The 27,437-nt window shown below is 44.0% G+C and overlaps 1 protein-coding gene across 1 annotated transcript in view; it reads left to right on the top strand.

Moving 5' to 3' along the window:
• Window positions 1-500: 500 nt before the first annotated feature.
• Window positions 501-27,437, top strand: part of EXTL3 (exostosin like glycosyltransferase 3) — a 215,703-nt gene continuing 188,766 nt past the window's right edge. The window contains exons 1-2 of the mRNA XM_085613055.1: window positions 501-646; window positions 1,937-4,516. Coding sequence (XP_085469181.1) covers window positions 2,369-4,516 — 2,148 coding nt within the window. The 5' untranslated portion in view covers window positions 501-646; window positions 1,937-2,368. The remainder of the gene's footprint in view (window positions 647-1,936; window positions 4,517-27,437) is intronic.

The following is a 27,437-nucleotide window of genomic DNA, read 5'->3' as shown; positions in this document are numbered from 1 at the left end:
GTCATTAGCAACGCTCACAGCAGGCTCAACGTTATAATTGTTACTCGATTGCAACGATGGCTGTTAACAGCGAATACTATTAAGAAGGCAGTCTTTTTAAGGTAGCAGCAGTGTAAATCACTTCTGCAGCAGGAATCCTGCATTCGAAGACGCATTTATGGAAAGATCCATACAGGGCCAGCCTTAGGCATGTGCACCTGCACAGGGCCGCCAAACCCCAGGGGCCGCCACGAGGAATCGGATACAGTACATATTCGTGGCGGCCCCTGGCAGGGATTTGGCCCATGAACGACTGAGGCGTGCTAAATCCAATGTGATGCACGCTGAATGGTTGTTCTTATACTCTTTTCCTTTCTAACCTAGTCTCGTCTTTGTGTGGGGTCGGCCTTGTTTCGGGCTCTTCTGGTAGGTCTGTGCTTGTTTAGAAATATTTTTGCAGGAGAATCGGGCTTGTTTTAATAGTTCAGCTCTGGCACCTCCGGAGGCTCGCATGCGCGCGCATGCTCAGTGCCCGGAGTCCTGCAGCGAAGGGGTTACAGTCTACAGAAGCACCAGGGATCACCAGCGGCAGGAGGGGTGGCAGCACCCGTGCCCGGCGTGCAGCGAGCAGCACCCAGACCGGTCGAGCGCGCAGGGCATGGGGACGGTGAGCCATTGGACGAGGGTGTGGGGAGCCTTGGGGAGGAGGGCAGATCAGGCGTAGGAATGTATCCCAGCCCCATGGTTTTGAAATGTCAAACAACGCCTCCGGTTGAAGTCAAGAAACGCTGCGCCCCCAGGATCAGCTCCTCCTGCACGAGCAGTCTATTTGTAAACCTATTTTCTCGAACCTATTTTAAAACCCTGCGAACTTGCTGCCTGCCTCCGTGCACTAACGGTAACCTTCGGGCCCCTCGATCCCTAACACCCTGACTGCCTCCTCGATCCCTAACACCCTGACTGCCCGCTCGATCCCTAACGCACTGACTGCCCGCTCGATCCCTAACGCACTGACTGCCCGCTCGATCCCTAACGCACTGACTGCCCGCTCGATCCCAAACACACTGACTTCCTCCTCGATCTTAAACACATTGACTGCCCCCAAACACACTGATTGCCCCCAAACACACTGATTGCCCCATCGTTCCCAAACACACTGCCCCATCGTTCCCAAACACACTGATTGCCCCCTCGATCCCAAACACACTGATTGCCCCCTCGATCCCAAACACACTGACTTGCCCCCTCGATCCCAAACACACTGACTTGCCCCCTCGATCCCAAACACACTGTCTTGCCCCCCCCATCCCAAACACACTGACTTGCCCCCCCCCATCCCAAACACACTGACTTGCCCCCTCGAGCCCAAACACACTGCCCCTTCTAGGCTCAAGCAGGCAAAACACCTTTCACTTTCCCATGTACCGTCGGAGAGGGCTAAATCAGTGCACAATTGAGATTTTTTTTGCTTCAAACCTTTTTATACATAATGTTTTGAGAAAGCAAAAACTACTACAACATAACCGCATTTTCACCATGTGGCACAAGCTCTGGTTTTATGATCTGTATCGCCTGCAGGCAGGCGCTGTATAATCCCATTTACAGTCCCCGACAGTGCATTGTTTCCAGGGATATGCATCCTGAAAGACACTGAGATCCGAATAATCATTAGCTGACAGCCGGAGTTCACCATGAATCATTAAGAGCGTGCAGTAATGAGTTTCGAAAAGAGGGGTGTGTGTAATTTAGCTTCAAGTTCTCAGTGCTGTGAACTTTGCCAATGCTTTTTGCCTGCGCTGCCAGTGTGATGTTTGAGGGGTATTGTTTACAACTCATTGGAGTTTATGGGACAAGAAGATGGAATCTAAAACTGTGGAGGAAGCCATAAGTTCAATATGTGCCCGAATTAATTATCATATTATTGCATTATGTAAATTTAATTTTTTTTTCCCCATAGAAATGGACAAGCACTGGCCATGTTGCAAGGGCAGGCGAGGTGCCGAGAACTGAAGCATACGTTTCCCCCTGTTTACCTTCTGCACTTTAAATTCATTCGACGTGTTCATTACAAGCAAGATGTCGGCCACAGCATCCTTGGTCCTGCTGTGCTCCTTCGTGGCAGTTACTACAACATATTGCCATGACAGCAACCTACTGAGGCTAACTTTGGAGCAAACGAAGACCAGGCGATGATAATACGATGCTTGTATCTCGTTATTTAGTGAAAAGATACATTAGAAACAGCCCTTGCTGGTACGGAAAAATGAAATTTCCATTTTATTGGCTCTTTACAAAGACAGTGAAATAAAAAAATCAATGAAACTTTACCGAACAAGCTTCGGTTATGGCTTCTGATCCAACGTGATTGGTTGCCCAGACTCTTGAACTCATGACTGGTTATACCATGCTGCGAAATGGGGGAGTGGGGAATGGAGGTCAACCCTGGATGTTGCGATGGTCCAGCCGGATTAGGCTAACTTGGCTCAGCTTTACTTTGTTCATCATTCTGGTTTTCTTCCCGTTGATTGCTCATTACTATCTGACCACCATCGATGATGCAGACGATGCTGGAAAGCGTATTTTTGGTCCGCGCACAGGAAATGAGCTGTGCGAAGTAAAGCACGTGCAAGATCTCTGCCGCATTCGTGAGTCGGTCAGTGAGGAGCTGCTCCAGCTGGAAGCCAAACGCCAGGAACTTAACAGTGAGATTGCCAAGCTGAACCTGAAGATCGAAGCGTGCAAGAAGAGCATAGAGAATGCCAAGCAGGATCTCCTGCAGCTCAAGAACGTTATCAGCCAAACAGAGCATTCTTATAAGGAACTTATGGCCCAAAACCAGCCAAAGCTTTCCTTACCGGTTCGACTTTTGCCAGAGAAAGACGATGCTAATTTGCCATTGCCAAAATCGAACAGGAATTGTAGGTTGCACAACTGTTTTGACTACTCCCGTTGCCCCCTTACGTCTGGTTTTCCAGTTTTTGTATATAATGGTGATAAATATCTTTTTGGTAGGTTCTTGGACTCTTTGATTAAGCAGGCCTTTGAAGCCTCAGTCAGAACTAACGTCTATGTGACTGAAAATGCGAATATTGCTTGTATATATGTTGTTTTAGTGGGCGAGATCCAGGAGCCTACAATGCCAAAACCTATTGAACTAGAACAGCAGCTGCACTCTTTGCCATACTGGAGGACGGACGGGCGAAACCATCTCATCATTAATTTATCGCGTAAGTCTGAAACGCAAAACTTTCTCTATAACATAAGCACAGGGCGTGCCATGATTGCCCAGTCCACTTTTTATGATGTACAGTACCGGCCAGGGTTTGACATTGTGGTGTCCCCACTGGTTCATGCCATGTCTGAGCCCAATTTTTTGGAGATAACGCCACAGGTGCCAGTGAAGCGAAAGTACCTATTTAGTTTCCAAGGGGAAAAAATTGAATCACTCCGTTCCAGCCTGCAAGAGGCCCGTTCGTTTGAGGAGGAAATCGAGGGTAATGCCCCAGCCGATTACGATGATCGAATCATTACCACCTTGAAGGCAGTGCAGGACAGCAAATTGGATTTTGTCTTGGTGGAATTCACTTGTAAGAACCAGCCAAAAGCAAGTCTGCCCACCGAGTGGGCTCTGTGTGGAGAAAGGGAAGACCGCCTGGAGCTGCTGAAGTTGTCTACATTTGCACTGATTATCACACCAGGAGACACCCATCTCGTCATCTCTGCTGGGTGCACCATGAGGCTCTTTGAGGCGTTGGAGGTTGGGGCCATCCCTGTAATTTTTGGAGAGCATATCCAGCTACCCTACCATGACTTGCTACAGTGGCAAGAAGCAGTATTAATAATACCAAAGCCTCGCATTACAGAGGTGCACTTTCTATTGAGAAGCATTTCGGACAATGATCTCCTTGCTATGAGGCGACAAGGACGCTTTCTGTGGGAGACCTACTTTTCTACCACGGACAGTGTAGTCAATACAGTCTTAGCAACCGTAAGGACTCGCATCCAAATCCCAGCGATTCCGATCCGGGAAGAACCAGCAGTCGAAATTCCTCATCGGTCGGGTAAAGCGGCTGGGACAGATCCTAACATGGCTGACAATGGGGATTTGGATTTAGGGCCTGTGGAAACTGAACCCCCTTACGCATCCCCCAAATACCTCCGTAATTTCACCCTCACTGCAATGGACATTTATAGAAACTGGAATACAGCTCCAGGTCCTTTTCACCTCTTCCCGCATACGCCCTTTGACCCCGTTTTGCCTTCAGAGGCTAAGTTTTTAGGATCGGGTACTGGTTTTCGACCTATCGGGGGAGGAGCTGGTGGATCTGGAAAAGAGTTCCAAGCAGCCCTGGGTGGCAACGTGCCCCGCGAACAGTTCACCGTGGTAATGTTGACCTATGAGCGGGAGGAAGTGCTTATGAACTCTCTGGAGAGGCTGAACGGGCTTCCTTACTTAAATAAAGTGGTTGTGGTTTGGAATTCACCGAAGCTGCCATCAGACGACCTCTTGTGGCCTGACATCGGAGTCCCAATTGTGGTAAGAAACTGTTTTATTAATTTTTTTAGGTCAGTTTTGCTGATATTTTGTTTGGTTATCTCAATCCTGCTTCCTGAAAAAATGATTCACACGTGATCAGATTGTTGCTGTGACCACAGCTTCTTTCATAGTATAGCGGACTAGCACTGTTGTTGGCATGGCTACTTTGCAATGACCTGTCTATATTGGCTTTGCTGCTTCTCTCATATACTTTAAATCTAAGATTCTCAAACCAAAAATGTGCTTTAATTTCATGTCTGTTATTATGCTTCAGGAAGATTTAATGTTTGTTGCTGAACACTGGTTACGCATCTAGATCCAGGCTAGAGATAGCTGCTCAAAAAGGGTGGTAGAGAACCATGCCCAACTTGGTGGGGAATGCTGTAATCTTCACCACTTGTAATGTATTGGTAATAAGTCATTTAAATGTAAAGGATGACCTTTATCTGTTACTACAGTAAGCCGGGAAAGGGGTTATATGTGGTGAACTATGGCCTTGCTGCCATTCAGCTCCTGCGTACTCCAAGGCCAGAAAGTGGAGAATGCGTACAAGGTTTTTACTATTGGTGGCAGGCTATTTTTCTGCATTCTTCAAATAGAGACCTTTATCTCTCATGCCCGCCGACTGTCTCTCATCGGCCCTTGTTTACTTTCGATATTAAATATACATGGTGACACGTGTAGCCTGAGAGGATGTCGGTAAAAGGCTGGTGGTAACCAGAGCTAGGCTTTTCTTTGGAGGCACTCAAGCTTGGAGGAACAGGCAAAGGAAAGTGCTTTACATTTGCGTGTGAGCACATTGAGGAAGGTGTGGTCTGAGAGCCCACCGAATGCTGCATCTCATGCTGCTGCAGGTTGGAGGATGCAGCCCGGGTGCAGTGGGGTTGTTGGGAATAGTGTTCACAAGGAACGTTTTCCGCACTGAATCGTTTTCTCTCTTCGTCAGGTACTAGATGCAATTTAAATATTATTAATACTGGCCAGCCGACGTTTCTCTTCAGAATCCTTTATTTCACACTGGGAATAGTGGTGAGAAAGTATGTAATATGAGCAAGGAGTGATTTGTTCATTTGTAAAGGAGAACATCTTTCAGTATGGGTTGGCGAGGTTCGAGGGGAAGTCGCGGAGTGGTGGCGGAAGTATTGTTGAACAGACGTGGAGTGTCGACTTGCAGGCATCTATTGAGGTTCTATGACCATCACATGACCCCTCCAGAGCGCTAGCATGAAGAACACAGAAAATGTACTTTAGTATTTGTTTCAGACCATACACTGTATTTGCTGGCCTTTTTTGTTTTGCAGGTTTTTTACATTGGCTTTTCTCTATCAACCAGGTGGATGTGGTTTGTTGTGGGAAATTGGTGCAGTATTTAGGAAGCCTCTATGTCAAAGTGAGATAGTCTGATATGTTTTCTAATGGAGTGTGCCTTACAGATATCTTTTTATCTTTTCTGGAATAACACCAGACAAGGGTTGACCAAAAGCCACTTTGATGCTTGCTCTTGTCCTAACTGTGCTTAACAGAGAATCTACATTCGACAGTCTGCCTGCAGCCACGTCTCTACGTTGGTGTGGGTGATTGGACTACTGTGCACCCTTATGCTAGCCTGACCCCAGTTTCCCTGCTTCCCAGGGGTCATACCCTTTTCCAGTGTTTCTGGTGGGCTAAAGCTCCTCTTTGCTGCAGACCTTTTGATGTTACAGGTGCTTGTGCCCTACAGATGGTGGGCACCTGGTCAGTGTCCATCAGGAATACATAGCTGCTGTATGTATTTTATATGTTGAGCTGCACTGTAGACGGGCACATCATGTTTATACACAGCTCCTGGCATTAACGCGTTTGCATTGATTTAGGGTCACATGCCTTTATGATTGATAGACCTATTGTCTGTTATCCTGTTGCACAAGCTTTGAATTGGTTTTAAAATACCGATAGTATTGGGTGCAAGAATCCTATCATTTCCTAACAGGATCTGCACATATGTATGTGGAACCCTTAAATGAGACCAGTTTAACATACCTTTTCTGTGGGACGTTTGTGCTTGTTCTTGTTAGAATTTACAAAGGATCTTGTAGTAGTTTGCTCTTTAGTTACTTTTCGCACTGGTTGGATTGCTTATGATATTTGTTAAACTTTGTGCCTGATATCCAAATTTGTTTGATTTTGTGCTATGTTTCACATATTTTATGTTATGCTCCAATGCTGTTATACATTATCATTGTTTTTGATTTGGCACAACACTTTTACAATTGCTATTTTAGCCCTCCGTTCACACTGTCTATTCTTATTCGGTAAACCAGGCCTTTTCTTAAAGTTGTATTTCTTTTCCCAACTGTGTTTTTTCAAATGTTTCGTTAAATCCCAGATTATAACTTTTTTTATTTTTTACTTCCCCCCCCCCCCCCCCCCTGCGCATAAAGCCGGTGCCCTCTGTTATTTGAGTACTTTTCACATTGCTGCCAATGCCTCTGAAGATCTGCTGTGGCACACTGCATAGAGCCCATTCATCTGTTGAAAACTTTTACTGCCCTCAAGATCCTGTCTTTGCAATCTCCCTCGTAGTACTCTACAATGGCACTATTCTACTCTGCGTCATTGGTAATACCAAATCTCTGCCGTTTCAAAAACACTACAATTGCACAACTCTACTACAAGTCAATATCTCCAAAAACACAACAGTACCATGGCACATCTGAAACTCTAACATTGTGCAATTTTACAGAGACCAGGTTAGTCACACACCAACAATAAAACAGCTGTTTACATATACATAAATAGTGGGGTCAAAAACACAGGATCAAATAATGTGCACCAGGCATTAGTTGTGCTTTGAAATTTATTTATGCGAGTGGTAAAAAAAAAAATAACTAGGAGTAAAGCAAACTGGCAAGAGAGCATATGGAGCTAGTAGGGGCTAGAAGCACCTGGGTGAGAAAGTAGCGCCGATAGGGTAGTACGCAAGCGCAGCACCATTGTTGCGAGGAAGAAGCACAGAGGCAAGTGAGCAGCGCAGAGAGGGGAAGAGAAGTATTCTAGGTAGACAGCTGGAAAACTGCTTAAAGAAAAAGTAGCACTTAAAAAGCAAGCAAGCAGTATAAGGACACAGTAATGCGCCCATGCTCTAGCGGAGGAACAAATACAAGATGGGAAACGATTGCCCACACACGCTAACAATTAAGAAACCAGCAAATGAGTCACAATAAAGCCAACCATTGGTTAGAAGTGGGTGGGCTCTAAGCTAACAATACGTCCTGCAACATACACCATGTGCATTTTCTAGTAGGCAAAACCTAGCCAATGTGTGTATGAAGATTGCACTCCTTTCTAGGCCTGGGCGGTGAACTTCGCTCCATTTGCAGAGCTTTTCACGCTCCGTGGAGCACACAGAGTTCCCAAATACTTGCTCTGAATAATAGAGCAACGTTTTTTTCCTTGACGTTGGCGAGGGAGGAAAATCCACCTCGCGGCACGATTTCTCAACACGGGTGGTCTGATTCCTCAAAGCGGGTGGTTGCAACCGCTCAAGTTGAGAAACCTTCCGTTCGCGTTGAGAAAGCTGCCTCTCGGGTAGTAAATCTACTCAAGCGACAAGAAAAGAAGCAGCGCCCTCTTGCGCTGCCCATGGTGCTGTTCGCGCTGATTTTCTAGCACGAGACAAACACCTGGCGCTGAAAATCAATGCGGGCGGCATGATGAAACGCACTCCACCGCTTACGGAACGCCACATAGCGTAACAGAGTTGTTTGGTCACTTCTTGGAGTTCCACATAGCGGAACTCCGCCAATGCCTTCTCATTTGCTCTTCAATGCTAAAACTGGTGCAAATACCTTTTTGTAGTTTTATCACTAGCCTGTGATACTGAAGAACCACTGTACACCACTGCAACAACGATAGCACTAAGATACCAAGCTTTCTATATTTGCATTTGGATTTTTCACAGCAAATCCTTTCCTGGTGCTCTGTGCTACTCCTGGGCCTGGCAGAAAGCACAAGAGTTTAACACTATAAAATATTAAACATGTTCCATTTGTAAGTACTTGTTTTTGATCGTGTTTCTGCCTGACACATTGTAATTTTACATAGTCTTCCATCGTGTCTGTATTGGCAAACCTTGGATTAACATTTCGTTTTATTCCAAAAAGATTGGTTTTCTGGACCAAAACAAGTGGACATTATCACCCACCCACAGTTGTTCTTTTATAGTGTACACTTAAAAGGTGAGGATAATAATTATGGTTAATGGCTGGTTGTTTTCTGAAAATGGTCACTCGGTTCAAATATGTAGCTTTAGTTTTATTTATCCGTTTTTAAAAATAGAATGTGTTGCGGATACATGTGGAGGATCATAAAGTACAGACTTATGCTTGAGATCACAAAAAAATAGTTGTTGAGTTGATCCTAGCATCCGTTGATCATCTTTGACCAGACCTTTGTTTTGCTAATGCATTTTGTTTGTGAAATTTAACTGAATGTACACTTGTAAAGTGTGTGGTGCACTTGGAACAGGTCTGCCGCATTCTTTTATGTTGAGGAGACGGTATTTTCTCATACAGCTTTCAAGTGAGGTCTGCTTGGAAAAGGGCGTGCAAGGTCTCACTAGTAGATCAATAAGTACATTGCAGTAGTCTGGAACTAAGATTAATCCCTGATGACCAGTCTGAAGATACCTTTTTTTTACTGAATATTTGGCTCGTTCCAATAGTTGTGAGTATATATGAATCTGGTGACAAACCCTGCTGTGCAATTGATACATGGTGAAATAAGATTTTGAATCACCTGCCCTGGACTGTTAAGGCACTAGCATAACTCCTAGGCAATTGAAGGAAACTCTTGAAATAAAAATTAATTATGTAACTCCAGCTCATTCACACTTTTGTTCAGTAGCCTAGAAAACCCAGGTTTTGGTGCATCCACATTTATTGAGTATCTGGTGTTTGAGATAATTCTTGCTTTGTTAAAGTTCATCAACACCAGTTGCCTTGTATAGCTTACATATGCCAGTCTAGCTTTTAAAAATGGTATACTCCAATTCTACCCAAGCTTGAAATTCCTTATGTAAACCGGCAGTCATAGGGAAATAAGAACTACTTATTGTGAGAAGCTAAACCGGTCACAATGGGTAGATGGCACTTGAGGTTGCTGTCTCTTTATTTTTAAGAACACCCCTGAAGCTATTTTGGATAATTCCTTCTCCCTTTTGCTTTCGCAAGCAGTTGAGAAAACATTGGCAAGGGTCTGGTTGGACCAGAGCAGTTTAGGTTGATAGCAGTGGGGATAAATCGCAAAAGGGAAACACCATCGTGCTTAATGGAGGAATGAAAGCAGCTTTCCTTTATTTAGGGGTAAAGGCACACAGACAAGAAATACAGGGGGAAAACTCTTGAGTGTATCATTTAGGAAATTAGCACTTGGTGGGAAGGATCTGGACTTAACACTTAATTCTCCACTGAAAAAGTGCTGTGCGTTGCCCCTTGCCATATACAGTGCGTCTTAAGCCTGTTATTAATTGTACTGTACCATTTTATATAGTGATTCATACCCCATTGTGGGGTGCCGAAGTGTATTTATGAAGGGTAGCCCGCTGCACCATGAGTGAGCGCTTGGTTGGCAGTGTCCCATTTGTTGTGATCCTACATCGAAAGCATTTTGATGTTGTATGAGTGACCAAAGAGGTGCTCTTATCCTATCTTGTGTTCTGTTTCGTAGTTTCTGTTCCTCTTGAAGCAGGGTAAAGAGACCGGAATCAACTTGGATGATCTGTGTTATAGGTAGTTCACTTTGATGGTTGAGGGGTGCAGTTGGGGTGGGGGCCAAAGGGGCTAAAACATGTATGCAGGTACCTAGCTAGAGGGGCAGTGTGGTGCTACAGAGGTGTGTCCAAAAAAATAGGTGGCTGAGGGTAGACTGAGATGGCCCAGTAATCAATATGACAATATGTGCAAGGCAAAGATGGTGTCAAATGAGTAAAGGAGAGTTGGTGACCTGAATAGTAGCCATGCACCTTTATATATGGTGGGATACTACCTACTCTTGTAGAAATGCACCTCATGAGCCAGGAAACAAGTGAAAAAGCTTTCCAGGTTGGCATTCTGAGCGAAAACTACCTATTCTTTAAAATGCTCCGATTCCACCTACTCCCGTTAGTCTGAAAGAAGCAAAAAGTTTTAGCAGGGGTTGGCGCCGCAAGCCATTTTCATGCTCCCAAAGGCGGGCGAGCACCAGTTTGCTGAGCCCTAGTTGAATCAAAGCTCAGACCCTAACACACTCGCCCCTTGCACATGTGACGAAGAGAGACCGAGTGTTTGGTAGGTTGCTGCCAAGACTGAACCAGAATGTATCGACCTACCCTGCGTTACCCTTCTGCCTGCACACCTACATGTGTGCCCAACGCTTTTTCTTGGATCCCAGAGACACTAGCTGTTTCTAGTTTACAAAACGAGGCCTATTCCTTTATTTGTAGAATTCCCTCCCGAACAACTTCCTCTTTTAAATATTAGTATGGAATGGCATTCATGGTAAAAGAGACAACTAGTAAATGGAGATTTACCCTGCGTTCATTGTTTTGGCTAGGGCAGCAGCATTTAGTTAAACAAGAGACCTGCCTGTCTATTGTCAGAAGTTGTACTTTTCAGTCACATTGCTCCAGTGCTTAACTCTGTCATTTTGCTTGTTTGGTTGGCTTGCTATTGAAGCTAGATCCACTTAAGATAGCCTTTATTGTTCAGAAACTCATTCATGCTCACAATCTCACAAGAAATTAAAGCTATCTGGCCATCATTGTTCAGGCTTAGGGATCAAAGAGATCGGAGCTGTAAGTAGAGGCAGAGAGTGTACTTACTTGGCACCATTATCAGTAGACGGATTGTGCTTTGTAATGCAAGAAGAAGAAGAAAGTGTTTTTATTTCTGTTCGAGAGGGGGTCGTGCAAATGCCTAGGCTGGCAAGGTGAATTCATAATCTTGGGCACATAACCTGAAATTGATTGGTTTGAGGTGCTTTCTTGTTTAACGCCAATGTTCTAGAACCAGAGCTGTGGAGAAGCCACCAGAGGACTTTAATTTCTTGTGAGATTGGGAGCACTGATGAGTTTACGATCAATATAGGCTACTTTATAAGTGGATCTACCGACAATAGCAAGCCAACCTAACAAGTGAAGGACTGGAGTAATGTGCTTGAAATGTCAAACTTTTTATATTAGATGAGCATCTGTATGTGCAGAGATCTGAGCATCGAAAAATGTATTTAAAAATCCAGATAAGAGAGCGTTTTTGTAATCCATTTTGGATAGCACCAGTGCTTGTGTTGCTGCTTTTAGCTCGTCTGGTAAGAAAGATTTGATGTCTTTGAATAGTCTAGATTGATAATTGGTATTCTTGGTAATGGTGTTGCCATGATTGGGTCTGTTATCACGAATAAAGCCGTGATAATTTTCATTGGCTCACGTGTTTTGACCTGTGAAGGTTGTCCAATGGAACCACTCAAAATCCAGATAAAGGAGCACTTTCACAATATTCATAAATCTAATACAAAACCGCTATTGGTGGACCATTGTTTACGAAAACCTGGACATTCCAATTTACAAGGTTTGACCACATACCTCCAAACCTAGAGGTGGGAATTGGGAATTCACCCTCGGATGTAAAGAGAGTGAATGGTTCTTGCGCAGAGATACCATGAAAATAAGCTTTAATCAGGATTCAGAAATGCATTTTTGGCTACTAATTAAATTCCTCAAAGCTTAGCCTTTTGGACCGTAAATTCTCATTCCAAAGTTTTACTACTCTACTTCAGCACACTGACACCAGGCACCCCATTTTCTTGTCCATTGTAACCATGTTTTGCTCTACCAGATTCAACATTATTAGTATCTGTAATTCCTCAATTATTTACTATTCAAGGTCCAGAATCGACTTTTAATAAATTACAGTTTTGGCAAATGTGCTCACATTTACTGAAACCTGCAATGTCCTGATTGCGTTTGTTTGACTTCCCATTGCAGCCACTTAATAAGCCTGAAATAGGGCATAATAATGATGAGGATTATTGTGTCTTCTTTTTGTTTGTAGTATTTTTTTTATTTTGTATTACTAGATACCTAGCAATTGATGCCCAAGATTTGATTGATATTTTTTTCTTGCTTCACTTCGTCAATCATTGACTATTACTTTACCAACAATATTTAAACTTTAATGTCAATTAATATTCTTTGTGGATTGTATGCAGTGTTGTGCTTCTTATATTGGCTTTGTCCAATCCATGTTTGAATTTGTTCATTGGTGTTAGATGAATTTGACTTTGGCGATGACTCTTGTAAGTTTACTGCACCGTGGTGTAAGATTTCAAGTTACAATTCTTACATGGTGGTGTTCATGAATGTACTTCATGTTTTTCTACATTTTTGCTTTTCTCTTTTTTTCTGTACATCTTGCCATGTTCTTGTATCCTCCTTACCATTTCTAACAGACTGAATTTGAGCAAACAAACCGGGTCCACTCTGATAGTTTTTGGTCTACAGGACCATAAGACTGACTATCTTCTGGTATTTGTATAGTCTTGATTTCTTAATTTTAAAGCTACTCGTTGGAATTTCTTTCTGCTTGTGACTAACTAATAGATATGCAAATTTTATAATCTTATTAAAGCTCTAACTTAGAAATCTTACGTCTGCCTCTCCAGAGAATCCTGTCACCCACCCCCTTACCCTAAACAATCTAATCTAATGTGCAGCATCTCCAGTTGCATGATATATACATATAGATAAGATCCTTTTTAGGTCTCGCTGAGTCCATTGCATGCGCTGGCTCGGAGAGACATTTTGTATGTGGGATTTTCAAAGTTCTGCCTGTGGCCTAAAGCTTGCCTGCACGTGCGCAGCCGCACGTGTCTTTCCTCCGCAGTGCTTGATCGCGATACGATTACTTTCACTTTCGCGGGCCGCGCGGCAGTGTGACTTTCACGGCCGCGCGGCCAATGCTTTCTCTAAATCCGTTTTCCCCTTGTTGTCTACTTTTTTACTGTCCTTAGCTTCTGCCCCTCTAAAATGTACACAATTTATATGTTTACTTCTGTTTTTCCGATCCTTGTTCCGCATTTGTTTTTCCCCTTTCTTTCTCCCCTCTCAGTCTTCGCTCTTTGTTACTTTGCCTAATTGTGATTCTAATTGTGATTCTTACCCTCTCCCCTCCTCTCTCTCGCCACGTCAGTTTCTTGCGCTTTTATCCAACCTTTCTACAATTCTCGATTTCTCTGCTTCTCTCTAATTGCCTTCATTATCTACCCCTTTATATTCCCTCTACAGTTTTCACTTTGTTACACGCTGGTCCGTCTTTCTACTTGCCCCTCTTTTGTTTTCGTCCTTCTTTTATTGCAGTTTTAAATAGCGCGAACTTCACTCTAGGGTATCGGAGCGCTTTACATGAGCACCAGTTGCATTACGGAGGGACACATTCATTTTTTTGGCACGGGGAGACTAAGTGATTTGCCCAGAAACACAGGATGTTTGAGCCTCCTGCCAGACTCAAACCTGGCTACCCAGCTACAAAGTCGGCCGCTCTAGCCACATTGATTCTATCTCCTCCCACGCTCCCTCCCCGCGTACTCTGTTGCCTCAGGGTATTCAGCAACTCCTGCCTGCCCTGTTTCCTGACCTCACACCTGCACCCTGCACCGCCAACCACGGGAGATGTGTTTGCATTCCTAACGAATATACCTGCTCCGGGGCTCCTCTGTTCCCCTTTCATCTACCTGCTTCAGAGCGCCTACATCTCTCTTACTTCATCGTTACTTTTGCATGTTCCTAGACTCCTATCTGCCTGTTGTCTCGTCCGTCCCTCTGCCTGCTCTGCTCCTGCATCTCCTTGCCAGCTCCGGGTTCCCTCTTCCTACCGCTCTGCCTGCTCCTGCTTTCTCTCGCTTTCTTTCTGCCTGCTCCGGCTCCTACTGTCTCTCTTCTTACCTCTCTGACTGCTCCTTCTCGTGCCTCTCTGCTTGTAAGTTCCCGTTTCTCTGCTTCTCCGCGGCGGGGCTCCAAGGATTGGGTCCACATGTGCTCCAGCTGCAGGACGGGTTCGCACAAGACATGCATGACACACACATCTCACAATTGTGCAGCCTCCTCGTTATCACCTGACTTATCATGAGGAACACTGCAACGTAACGCCAGAAAAATATTGGACCACCCACCTATGTGTTAGGACACATGTTGCATTTTCAACTATCCACACATATACAGTGAATAATGTGCTTGTGAAGCTCATAAATGAGCATACATACCCAGGCAGGCTTTAGGGCAGTGCGACAGGTGCGGCTGCACTGGGAGCGGACCTGGGGAGGGGGCACTGACCTCAGGAGGGGTGATGTGTTTAGCAATAACTTACAATTTCAAACACCTTCTGCAGAGTAAAACCAGATTGGTCGCACACTGCTACACCTACCAGTCGTGTTCCCCCAATGAAAATGGTCCCTGAAGGTCAGCGTCGGCGGATACACCTATGCTCGAGTGTGAATGCAAGTATGCGTGGCGTGTGCCATCCCTGGACACGTGTTTCGAGGTAGTTGCCTCTCGTCAGCAGGGAGTAGGAAAATGTGTGGGGTTGCTGTGTAAGCTGCTAAAATCGTTATCCGGTCTAGTACCTCTCGTAGCGCGCAGGTGCGTAACCATGAGTCCGTCGACTCCACCGGCTCAAGGGAGCCTGAATATAAAGTTAAACCAGATTGGTCGCACACTGCTACACCTACCAGTCGTGTTCCCCCAATGAAAATGGTCCCTGAAGGTCAGCGTCGGCGGATACACCTATGCTCGAGTGTGAATGCAAGTATGCGTGGCGTGTGCCATCCCTGGACACGTGTTTCGAGGTAGTTGCCTCTCGTCAGCAGGGAGTAGGAAAATGTGTGGGGTTGCTGTGTAAGCTGCTAAAATCGTTATCAGGTCTAGTACCTCTCGTAGCGCGCAGGTGCGTAACCATGAGTCCGTCGACTCCACCGGCTCAAGGGAGCCTGAATATAAAGTTAAACCAGATTGGTCGCACACTGCTACACCTACCAGTCGTGTTCCCCCAATGAAAATGGTCCCTGAAGGTCAGCGTCGGCGGATACACCTATGCTCGAGTGTGAATGCAAGTATGCGTGGCGTGTGCCATCCCTGGACACGTGTTTCGAGGTAGTTGCCTCTCGTCAGCAGGGAGTAGGAAAATGTGTGGGGTTGCTGTGTAAGCTGCTAAAATCGTTATCCGGTCTAGTACCTCTCGTAGCGCGCAGGTGCGTAACCATGAGTCCGTCGACTCCACCGGCTCAAGGGAGCCTGAATATAAAGTTAAACCAGATTGGTCGCACACTGCTACACCTACCAGTCGTGTTCCCCCAATGAAAATGGTCCCTGAAGGTCAGCGTCGGCGGATACACCTATGCTCGAGTGTGAATGCAAGTATGCGTGGCGTGGGGAGGGGGCACTGACCTCAGGAGGGGTGATGTGTTTAGCAATAACTTACAATTTCAAACACCTTCTGCAGAGTAACTTGTGCATCGAACCTTAGGGCATATACTGCATAAGAAACGTGGGTATCAATGTCATAGTGACATTCAAACATATTTATATTTCATAAATCATCATTAATGCCTTAGTTAATTTATTGTCTATCTTCATATGTTCATATAGAATTGCTTATAGAACTTGTTCTTGCCAACATAGACATCATTCTTTACAAGGATAGCAAGTACGAGTTATGTTCTCTGTGCTCGTAAGCTTTGGGCTTTTTCCAAGTCTGAAAAATGTTCCAATGGTAATCATTATGAATGTAGTATGGGCACAACTAGATATGAAATTCATAGACTTGGATAAATACTTCGTAAGCCACAGTCCATGCTTGTACAAGGTAATCACACTGCTGAGGCACGACACGTGGTGCTCATAAAGTAACACGAAATTAAGTAATGTCTTCCATGTGTTAAACCTATTTAAAAACCGGGTAAAAATTGTAAAACTATACTTAATAACTTATTATAGCCTAGTCATGTCCTCAAGGGTCCCTAATGTGAATTAAGCAGGAATCAGACTGAGACAAATTGTAGGAAAAGAGCAACAGAATGGGGAAAGGATGGACCAGAATGGGGTCATATGATGAGGTTCTGGCAGCATGTTGTATTAAGATATTTACACTTCAGGCCTACTTTGTGCTCACACTATCCGCTGGTCATTTTGTCTTCTTCAGAAAGAATTATAAAAATTGCAGCTAAATGAAAAGCCTTTGTGTGTAATAATTGAATATTAACTTTAGTGAAAAGCCTGCTATGTCAGTAGTTTGGACTATTAATTTATTTATGTATGTACCGTATCACAAACCAGTAGCACATCACCTTAGTGACTAAAGAAAGCTGAATGTATTAGAACATTAAACACTTAATACAGGGTTTTGACTATGACCTCATTTGGAATAATCTTCATACCAAATTGTTTAGTTGCTCCCGACATGTTGATAGTTCTAGTTGAATGCTTCGCAGAATAAATAGGTTTTCAGGAGTTTTGTGAACCGGAAGTAGTTGTCTTCACAGTCAGGCCCCCTCATGATATTGCAGCCTGGACTACCAAATGTGCAGCACAAAAGGGGGCCATTTGTCAAAGTGTGGTGCATGTATTTGGCTCAGGTAACCAGATGCTGGAATGGAAGGAAACGCTTCGGATGAGTGTACAGATGACACACAAGGATGTCTGCTTGTAGCACACATTTGTAATGGGTTGCACGACTCCCGTCGTTTTATTTTACATCTCTGACATTGTTTACACTCCTTTTTGATGTAAATTCTCAGAAAAATCTTCTTCAGATTAATTTTTCGCAATTGTTGTAAATAAATCTTTGTACTGTGTCACATTCCCACTACACCAGGCTGAATTTGTCTTCTTGAAAGTGTTTTAAAGACTTATTTGTGAAGCTTTCTATTACCATATACACAGTAACTTTGAGGAGCAAGACATGCACACATGGTCACCCTCACTCTAATAGAGTTTAAAGCTGTTTCTTGTTAAAGCTTTAGACTGCTTTGCTCTAGTCTTCCAAACCTTTCATTAACAAGTATTGGCATAGCCAATAGGTCTCGCCTTTAGGACCTTATAAGTGTTTAGCCATGCAACAGTTGATGTTGTTGCACTAAGGATATTGTGCTGCATAACTAAATACTTATAAGGTCCCAAAAGCGAGACCTATTGGCTATGCCAATGCTTGTTCTTCCATGAGTGCTGTACTTCATTGTGCACTTGATATTCAAATATTCAGCTAAGAATGTTTTTCTCGTCTCCATTTGTTTTTTTCTCCTTCCCCACTTGCACCCCTTTGTAGCCTTGAAAAAGCTCTAGGCATATGCGGTACCACATGCATGTGTTGGTTGACCATGTGAAATGTGTGTAAAACAAAATGTATATTCCATAATCATCAAGAAACAGTAAATGTATATTAACTGTCCTTTCGAGCTTTATTAGTGACTAAAAGTTCACCATGTACTGTGTAAGGTGCAACTGAGCGTTCATCCATCCTCTGTTATGAATGTTGCCTATTAGCTAAGTTTAGGGCCTATACCTAGATTTTATTAATAAACTACATTAAATTACAGCTGATAATGAGGGTAGTTTGGTATTGGCCAAGAGCCCTTTCCTTCCTTGCATGATTGGAATCCTGCCATTTTTGGACCAGGGTGTGGCGAAATCACAAGAAACTTCGTTTGTCAGGATTGAATTTGAGGTGATGTTAATTCATCCAGACTTGTATTTTGCTTCGAGTTGATGCCAGTGATCATATGTCATTTTGGGAGGAGATTTTCAAGCCTAGTTGGGTCTATTTGGCATAGGGGTGGTAGGCAATGCGCGATTCCTCTCTGGTGCCCTGGTTTGGGTTGTGCTTGGAGCTCTTTTGTGCTTCTGATAGCTGTACTTGCTCAGGCGTGTCCTTACTTCCGAACGGTAGGTAGTTGAAGGAATTGAAATAGAAGGCCTTCCTGTCTTTGTATTTCAGTACTCCGACGCTGTCCTTCCATTTACATTTGCAATACTTCCCTTGCATTGACGAGCAGTTTTTAAAATGTATGACATTTGCAGCACTTTGATGTTTTGCGCCGTGGTTTATTCTTTTAACTGTGTGCTTTTTCGTTGGACTGTCTCGGCGTTATCAGCATTACCATTACATTATTGATGCATTGTTAGCAAAAATAGAACGTCTCTTCGCTCAAAGTGCCAAGATGTGTAATAGGTGTCTCTGCTGTGCCAGAGGTTCCTATAGGGGTGTGTGTGGGTAATGCATGTGTTACTTGAAGAAACCTCAATGCTATGCCGCGCCGAAAGCGAGCACGCTGGAGATGCTGTGGCATCCTAACCTAGATTCCTCTGGTGTAGGCCATTGATGGTACTGTGCACCGTGGCTGTCCTTGTGCCACGGACCATGAGCATCATTGCGATGCAGAATCCGCACCGGTGTATCTGTGTGTGGACCCCTCATAGTAGGACGAGATTTGGCATTTGTGGCAGAGAATAGCTGCAAGTGCATAAGCAGGAGACCCGGGGATGGCGAGGACATGGTTGCTGGTTTTGGGGTGTGGGAGTGTGTGTCGGCACCTATCTGTGCGCATAGAGATGCAATGGTCTTACCACTCTGTTTGACTAAATCTGATTCGGTCCTATTTGTCTTCCCTACTGACAGCTAGTGCAATACAGAATGGTACAGAGTATTTTGACTTGTGCCTTTCAGTGTGCAGAGAATTTTAACTTGTGCCTTTCAATGTGTTCTTTGGCCTCTGCATGATGGGTTACACTCACGCTTCAGTTCTATGCTTGGGAGAAAAGTGAACAGTAGGTCAATGGGTTTGGTAATCTAGAAGCTTCCGATTGTAGAGAGAAGCGGGGTGCACGTTCGTGCTATCCCCAGACCCTGCTGTGTATGGACGTAGGGAAATGAAACGGGTTGCGCTGCTAATGCGGCGCTGCCCTTCACTTGCTTTTTCCACCCCCTCTCTGCCGCCTACGTTGTATCTAAACCAAAACAATTATTGCAACCTGGAATTCAAGATTCCACCTGTAAATGCAAGGAAAAACGAATTTAGTTCTAGTCGTCATCCAGGTTGATATGTTTACGTGAGCTCCTTTCAAGCTGAGCACGGTGTAACACTACTTCTGATATGACTGCTGAATGTCATTTTATTTATAAAAATAAACAAAAAGTCAACGTGGCTTTTGCATTATTCTGCCTGACTGGCAGGGAGTCAAATAAAAAAATGTCTAAACCAGTACACTCTTCGAAAACGTGTTCTTCATTTCACGGAGTTCACTGAGTTTTACTTGTAATTATTTTTTACCAGAAATGGGCCCTGCGTGAAACATTCTCGTAACCCTGTAGACAGACCGCATGCAAATAGATGCCTGTAGATTTTTATGTGAATCCCTTGAGCTTTTGAAATTGTGTCTTCTTTCTTACTTCCTTGTTGTTTTTTTTTTGTTGTTTTTTTCTTATTACCAACATCCGGGAGACTGGATGTATTTGCATGGCACCTGCGGTATGCAAAACTTAACATTTATTTATGCAAGACACAAATACCTATTGTCTTTTTAATTTTTTTTCATTAAAGGACCTTTGGATTTCTCGATGATGCATATAAAATCTCTTTAGTCCATGCACTACGACTGCAGAACCTAGGGCGCAATGGTGACGTAATCCAGGTGGGTCATTCTAGGCGCAGTGCCCTACATTTTCATCTGAAGCATTCATTTTTAGGTCTTGGTAAAATACAGCTTTAGGGGTCTTAGCAGTCTAATATAATATTAAAAAGTATTTAAAAAGTGTGTACATTTATATGCGAACTTTGAGGACCTTTGGGCAGCCCACTTTATCCATATTGTAAAGTCAGACCCATGTAGGGTTGGGTTCTGGGCCAGCCCACTTTATCCATATTGTAAAGTCAGACCCATGTAGGGTTGGGTTCTGCCTGATGGTGCTACCAGACCATAAGAGATGACGAGACAGGAGACCATCTTATTCTCTCCCCCACAGACCGCATCTTTGATCACCTAGAGACAGTTAATCTACTTTCCAGACTGCTCTTAACAATATGCAGCCTCATCCTACCTGGGACTGACTTCACATCAGCACAGAAGAACTCCCCGAGGCTCAGCCCTACTTTCAACTGCCTTGGTCTGCATGCCATGGGTCAAAACGTGCTGGCTGCAGCTCAAAGACTGAACATTGGACATAAGATTATAAGGAATAAAAGAAGCGCTTCGACGCAATTCATGGAGTTCTTGCTCATTATTATGATTGCATCAAATGACCTGTTTAACATCCTGTCACCTTTTGTTGGTTAAAATGTTACTGTTTGAGCATTCCATTATCATAAAAGCAAAAAGCGTGAAAGACTTCTGTTGAAGGTATTGCCGAAACAGCAGCTCCTCTCTTGAAGGATCATATTTTACGAAAATATCCATCCATGTTAATTTTCTGTCAGCAGGGGCTAGTGGTACTTAGTCTGCCTTCCCTGCTGTGCACTGCCCGCCTCACACCCCAAAATCAGCCGGTGACAAAAGGAATAGAACATGAAGTGACGATAATGCAGCAGATTTGGAAAGCGCACTGGGGCATCTTGGTGCGAAGTTCAGAAATAAAGACTGGGCTACAGTAAATCAGAATGCGCAGGAGCAGAAGAGCCAGGGGTTTAGTTGTTTTCTGCATACAGGGCAGTTGGACTGAGTACAAAATATCAGACGGTAGCGGATCTCTCATGTATAAGAAGCAGCAGCAACTGCGGCAGACCCCATGGAAAGTGAATGTTTGAAGAAACATGAGGCCTTCGTCATTGTGCCGGTGTATGAAGGCATTCGGATCTCTCTGTATTGGTGTGTTAATGAATTTCCCCTTTGGTATTGTATTTTGAGGCATCCGTTTTAGGAGTTAGAGGGGGTTTCAGGTAGTTATTTGCCAATAATAACAATTATCCTGACCGACTGCCATGCTTACAAGGCAATTTCTAAGACCCTCCTGGTGGCCAAGACCATGTCCTGCACGCTTTAAGGATTTTCTTGTGGATGTTTACAACCAGAAAAGTTCATTACAACTACATTAATTTACCATCCTGGGACGCTATCAGTGACCGGTCTCCAAATGGTTGTGATTTTTCTATCGGTGTGGCCTGTTGACCCACACATAACCCTCTGCTGGGCTAACAGATTCATGTTCTGTGGTAATCGTTTTCAAAGGTTTATTAGCCCATTGCTGAGGCTATAATTGTAGCTGGTTAAGTATATCACATTATGTTTCCTTTCATCAAGACCGGTTCCCTGTTCACTTGTGACATGTTCTGCTTCTTCATCCTTGAAGGAAAATGTACAACATGGCCATCCAGAGACCTTTCAAGCTCTGTGGAACCATAGTTATTCAACATCTCATGAAACGGATCTTCCCCGATGATTGTGAAGGTGCTTTGCCTTCAGTGCCTACGGCCCTTTGAGGCTATAAGATTTGAGCTCCCACCTAGAGTGTCCTGGAGCAGTGCTCTGGCTAGGAACTTAAATTGGCCGCATCGTCTGGCTCATGCTACCCTGTTGTCCTTTAATTAAAACTAAACAAATCATCTCATCCATTTCCACTGAGGTTAGTAAGAGTCCAGAGCTTCATTATATTGTGGCCGAGGGAGAGAGTTTGTAAACTTCCCTCTTCCGATAAATTAAAAAATATATAGACTCTTCCGCTTTTGGAAAGGGTTGGTCTGGCATATGATCCTCGATCACGTCAACTATACGTGGGGATTGCCTCGAAGTAGTTAAATACTGGTGACCGATATGACTGCCTTATTCAATAAAAAGCCAACGCAAGAATGAAGTGTTCATAGGGAGGAGCAGCCATTGCATACCATTAATCTGAGCCAGAATGACGTAGGGTAATGAGAAAAAACTTCTCATGGAATTATGAATGTTAAAATTGTGACCTGGTAAGCAATGACTGTGTGTATGCATTGTGTATTTTAAATAAGCTTAGAAATGTAATATTACACTATATAAAAGTAGGCTTTATACAAAATGTCGATGAACTTTAATTTAAAAAAGTGTAGTGCTTTGTTCTACCAAGGTGAATTTTTTTTTCAGAGGTATAAATTAAAAGCATTCACATGCAAATATTTTTTTGTATTGCAAATTAAATGTTGTGGAACGAAAGGCCTCGGCGTTGAGTAAGGCTGGACAGACTCGCATGTCTGACTGCACCTGACCTGACTCCCTGTCAGTGGCCTTTACTAATCTTCCAGGCCTTCTCGGCAATATTTCATTCTTTTAAGAGACAACAGCTGGCGGATTCCTCGGTTTGCCTTTTTACTCTTTCGTTCATTCACAGCACGATAACACCGTTTGCAGTGATTGCTCATTACAAGAATAGACGACATGGCAGTAAAGTGTGTGATCTCCATCAGTTGTTATTTACAACTTACTGTGCTTCATAACGAATTTGTAGTACCTCCCACTTCCATAGCCTGCCTGAAAACCGAATATAGCCTCATACTTCACTTGAAGCTGCTATTCGTATAAATACCTACACACATCCTTACTTCTCTTTTCTTTGGACGTCACAGTATAACAATTCCAAGAAAATGTTTATGAATCAAGCGTATTATCGGCAGTTTCACTTGTTGGTCACCCCCCCACCCCCCCCCCCCCCTTCAATTACTTAGTTGTACTCCTAGTTTGATCTGCTAAGTGGGTTCGCATGCGTTGTAATGGCAATTTTAATATAAAGACCAGTGTGAGTAATGTATGCGGGCTCTGTTTCTAGAGGAAGCCATCCGGTCTTGAACCAAAAAGAGCAGGCCTGGACGCTGCAGGAGTTTTTACTAAGTGTGGATGGTCGTGTGGAGAACTTTATTCAAGGTGGGAAAAAGGGGCAGGTGGAAGGTCAATAGTCGCTAGTCCTCAGAAGTAGATTATCAAGGAGGGTGTAACTTAATTCAAATGAGAGGTTAGGAGGAGGTTTCTGACGTCGAACAGGTGAGAGCTGTTGCTTTTGAGGTAGCAAAGCAGGGTAAACATGTGGTTGCCAAATTGAGCTTCCAGACGTAAGCTGTTAGCCCTGTGAGTTCATGGGGTAATGAGGAAGCAGAGGAGGGGTAATGGAGAAGTAGAAAATCTCATTTTTGGGTGTCAGTGGCTTACTATTTCTTAGGGTCATTAGTTTATGGTAAGGTGTTTGGTTACTTATGATAACCGTGGGGGGGAGGGCTAAAGCAGAGGAGTCAGTAATATTTATTCGCAGTAACTTTTGAGAAAGGCATGAGCTGCATTGATGATTGTCATCTGTATTTCCCGGGAAACGGCCACTATAACGCGGCCGTTTCCACGCATAACTTAACCACGCATGCATTACAACACATGCGTGGTTACAACGAATAGCCTTTACCACGCATTCCTTTACTACGTGATGCGTAGTAAAGGCATGTGTGTTAAAGGTTAAAAATAAACAAGCATTGGCATAGCCAATGGGTCTCGCCTTTGGGACCTTATCAGTGTTTAGCCATGCAACAGTTGCATAACTAAATACTTATAAGGTCCCAAAAGCGAGACCTATTGGCTATGCAAAGCGGCCGTGCGGCCGCGAAAGTGAGAGTAATAGCGGTAAAGCGCGGCGCGCGCACCCACGCACATGCACTGTAGCTCTAGGCTGGCCTGGTAGCACTTTTTGGAGCCCTCTCAATAAGTCTCGCCAGACCACCTGTTGAAGTTTCTATGTGGAGGCAATCTGGAGGCAATTGGTGTCATTAGAGGAAACGGAAAGACACTTCCGTAACGGCGTGCGACGTCAACACGGAAGAACATTGAGAAGAGACGACGTGAAGAGGTAAGGGGAAATAAAGATTTTTAAAAAAATAAAGAAGGGGTCCGATTTTAGGGTTCAGGGGAGGGGTATTTGTAAGAAGGGTTTAGGGGTGGGGAGAATAACCTTTACCAAGAGTATGCCCTTACCATGCATGAATTTACAACGAAAATCGTTGTGAAAGTATGCGTGGTAAAGAAATATTCGTGGTAAAGGTTATGCGTGGGAAATGCATTTGCATTGTAATGCTTGCGTTGCAACGGAATGCGTTGTAACATCATACAACCGTATTTCCCTAGCTGTCTATATTTTAGTTTCTGCCTCCCCCCCCCCCCCCCCTCACTGTGATGCCTGAAGCCACAATAAGCAATGAACATATATTCTGACCGCTTTCACTTTGTGACCTTTCCAATGAGATTAGTGGCCTTTAACACCTGTAAGACGTCAGCTAGAGAGCTGGGAGTTAATGGAAAAGTCAGGCTGCACTGTAAAGTCAGATTTCATATGATCTCCACGCTCACTGAGAACCGGTTGATGCAGTGTCTAATTCATGGTACACTACTCGCAACATATTGTATTTATTACCAAATCAAGTAAAAGACCTTGGTGGATTACTTGTGACCTTTGAAAACCCTATTTATTGATGTATTTTTAGATTAGAAGCAGGAAAAGCACGTGTCCTACTTGAATGCCTGCCAATCTCAGTTACACAGTACTTGCACAATAATGGGAATAAACACCCACTCTAATGTCATGGGAAGTTTTCGATTTTTCCAAAAGCTACATCTAACTAAGCCAGTGATTGTTCACTTGGGAGTGAGAAAAATCTGTCGCTATTTCTGCCATTCCAAACAAAATGTCAGGCGTTTGAGTAGAAGCCAGTGCTTGTCACAACTTTGATCACATTGCGTTGATGTGTATTTTGACCGGTGGCAGAGTCTGCAAGAAAAACGCATTGTGTTAGAGCAGTGGCGGCTGGTGACATTTGAAAGTGGTGCGGCGTAAAACAATTGTCGTACTTAACTGTGGTGAGCGAGAGTAGCGAGCATGCCTGAACCAACTATGGGGGATTCTGGGGGTCCCCCCTGAGAAAGTTTTGAAGAAAGAGTGGGCAAATGGTGCATTTTCAAGCAAACCAGAAGGTGTGAACAGCCCTGGAATGCTTTCTGCCCAGAACTCAGGATCCTTTCCACCTGGCAGTGCCCAAGGAAAAAGTGAAAACCTGCCTCTTCAAGGAAATAGAAATTTCTTAAAAGGCAGCTTCTTTGAATATACTGCACGAAAAAGTAAAGGTGTTTTGAAAAATACATTGACATGAAAACTATGCTGACAATGAGGAGCTAAACACGAGTTAAGATGACGAATCTTGACTGAAGAAAAATACAAACAAAAATATCTAAAATTGCACAACAGAAGAGAACTTGTAACTCGTACGGCCATGTAAAAAAGGTAAAAGACAAACCATAAGAATTAAAAGCGATAAATTATCAAATGGAACTAGTGCAGATTCACAGAGGGCTCAAAAGAGACAAGCCACGTCATACCATTTAACATAGCTGAATCACTAGTCCTTATTATTTTGGTAAGCGAGCCTAGATAGGAAATAATGTTAACACTTTGCTGTTTATACAAAATGATAACATATTTAACATATTAAATGCCCGCTTCTTTATTCCATTTCGGGACTTGTGCTTCTCTGTTCGTACTTTATCCGACAGGCACTAAAGTCGATCGGCTGGGTCGCATGGACGTTTCTCAGCTTGCACCTACTCAAATAAATAAAGTGTTCGCATAAAGTGATCGCAGCAAAGAAACGGGTCACTCATCTGAGGGTTGGGCGGAAAAAATTTCCTTCTGAAACAATGGAAATAATGACTGCTAGAAAGATTGAGCGAAAAGGCATGGTGTGTATTAGGATATCACTTGTCAGTTATGAAGCACTGTTTTCAGGAGGAAAGCAGATATACTGTGTCCTCCAACCTTAACGTGAGGAAGGAAAGCATTGGTTTCTGCAGTGGCTTTTGTGGCTACCATGAAGATGAATGCAGGCATGAACTGAGCCTTCCCAGCAGGTGCACTTCTTCCAGCTGCGCGTGGACTCTACGGGAGCCGGAGGGGGTCAGATAATCTTCACTGGAAAGCAAAGCTGGGATTCTATGAAAGCAAACAGAGGAATTCTTACCAGGGCCGGCTTTAGGTCTGGTGGCGCCCTGTGCAACCATCATTTTTGGTGCCCCCACACCCAATGATCATCTCCTAGGATTCTCTCACTACCACTAGGCGAACGTGCCCCTCATCTCTTCAATCATAAGTTATAGCTAAACACAGCGCCCCCTCCTGAGGGAAGCGCCCCCTCCACAGGTCAGCGCCCTGTGCGGCCACACCAGTTGCACTGCCCTAAAGCCGGCCCTGATTCTTACCCGCACCAACAAACGCGGATATGAACGATATGTAGGGCCTCAGAAAACACGTAGCCACGATTCAAGCATGCACTTTGAAACTGTTGGTCAAATGATCATGTCTCCTTCCCCAGAGCACAGCCCGAGACACTGCACGGCTGCCGGCACAGAGAGCACCTGCAGCTTTGTAGAGAGAAAAAAAATACGTAGAACAGTACCGGCATGAGGCGCAAAGCACTTACAGATCCGGGTGGTAGGCTGTATAACTTGCATAAAAGGACCCGAACAATGATATTTCTACAAATAATACAAGAAAGTAAACAAACCCGTACGTATAATGCAGCCACCCAAACGTTTACTCCATACCCTCACCCCACATGCCCGACGTAATGATATACTGAAAGGCGGCAATGCATACAATAGGAATGCACGTTTTGCAAACCAGACAATTCGTATTTTGTCATGCATGCACCAGTGCTTGCATTATCTCAACACATTCTGTGTGGCACTACCCAGGCATTGAATGCGTCTCAAATGATAAGGAAAAGAAAAACATGCCTTTCATTGTCAATGCAATGTCCCATGACTAGGACTGGAAGGGAGGGAAGCTAAGCGGGTTAATGCACATGCTGCGTGTTTGTAACCAAACGCATTCCAGTCTGCGTTGTGTGTTGTGCCACTGTAATACAAACTTGTTCTGGT

Source organism: Triturus cristatus, chromosome 6 (genome assembly GCF_964204655.1).
Source record: "Triturus cristatus chromosome 6, aTriCri1.1, whole genome shotgun sequence".
In the NCBI taxonomy this organism is placed as follows: Eukaryota; Metazoa; Chordata; class Amphibia; order Caudata; family Salamandridae; genus Triturus; species Triturus cristatus.
Note: the sequence above shows the minus strand (reverse complement) of the source record. Positions and strands in the feature narration are given on the sequence as shown.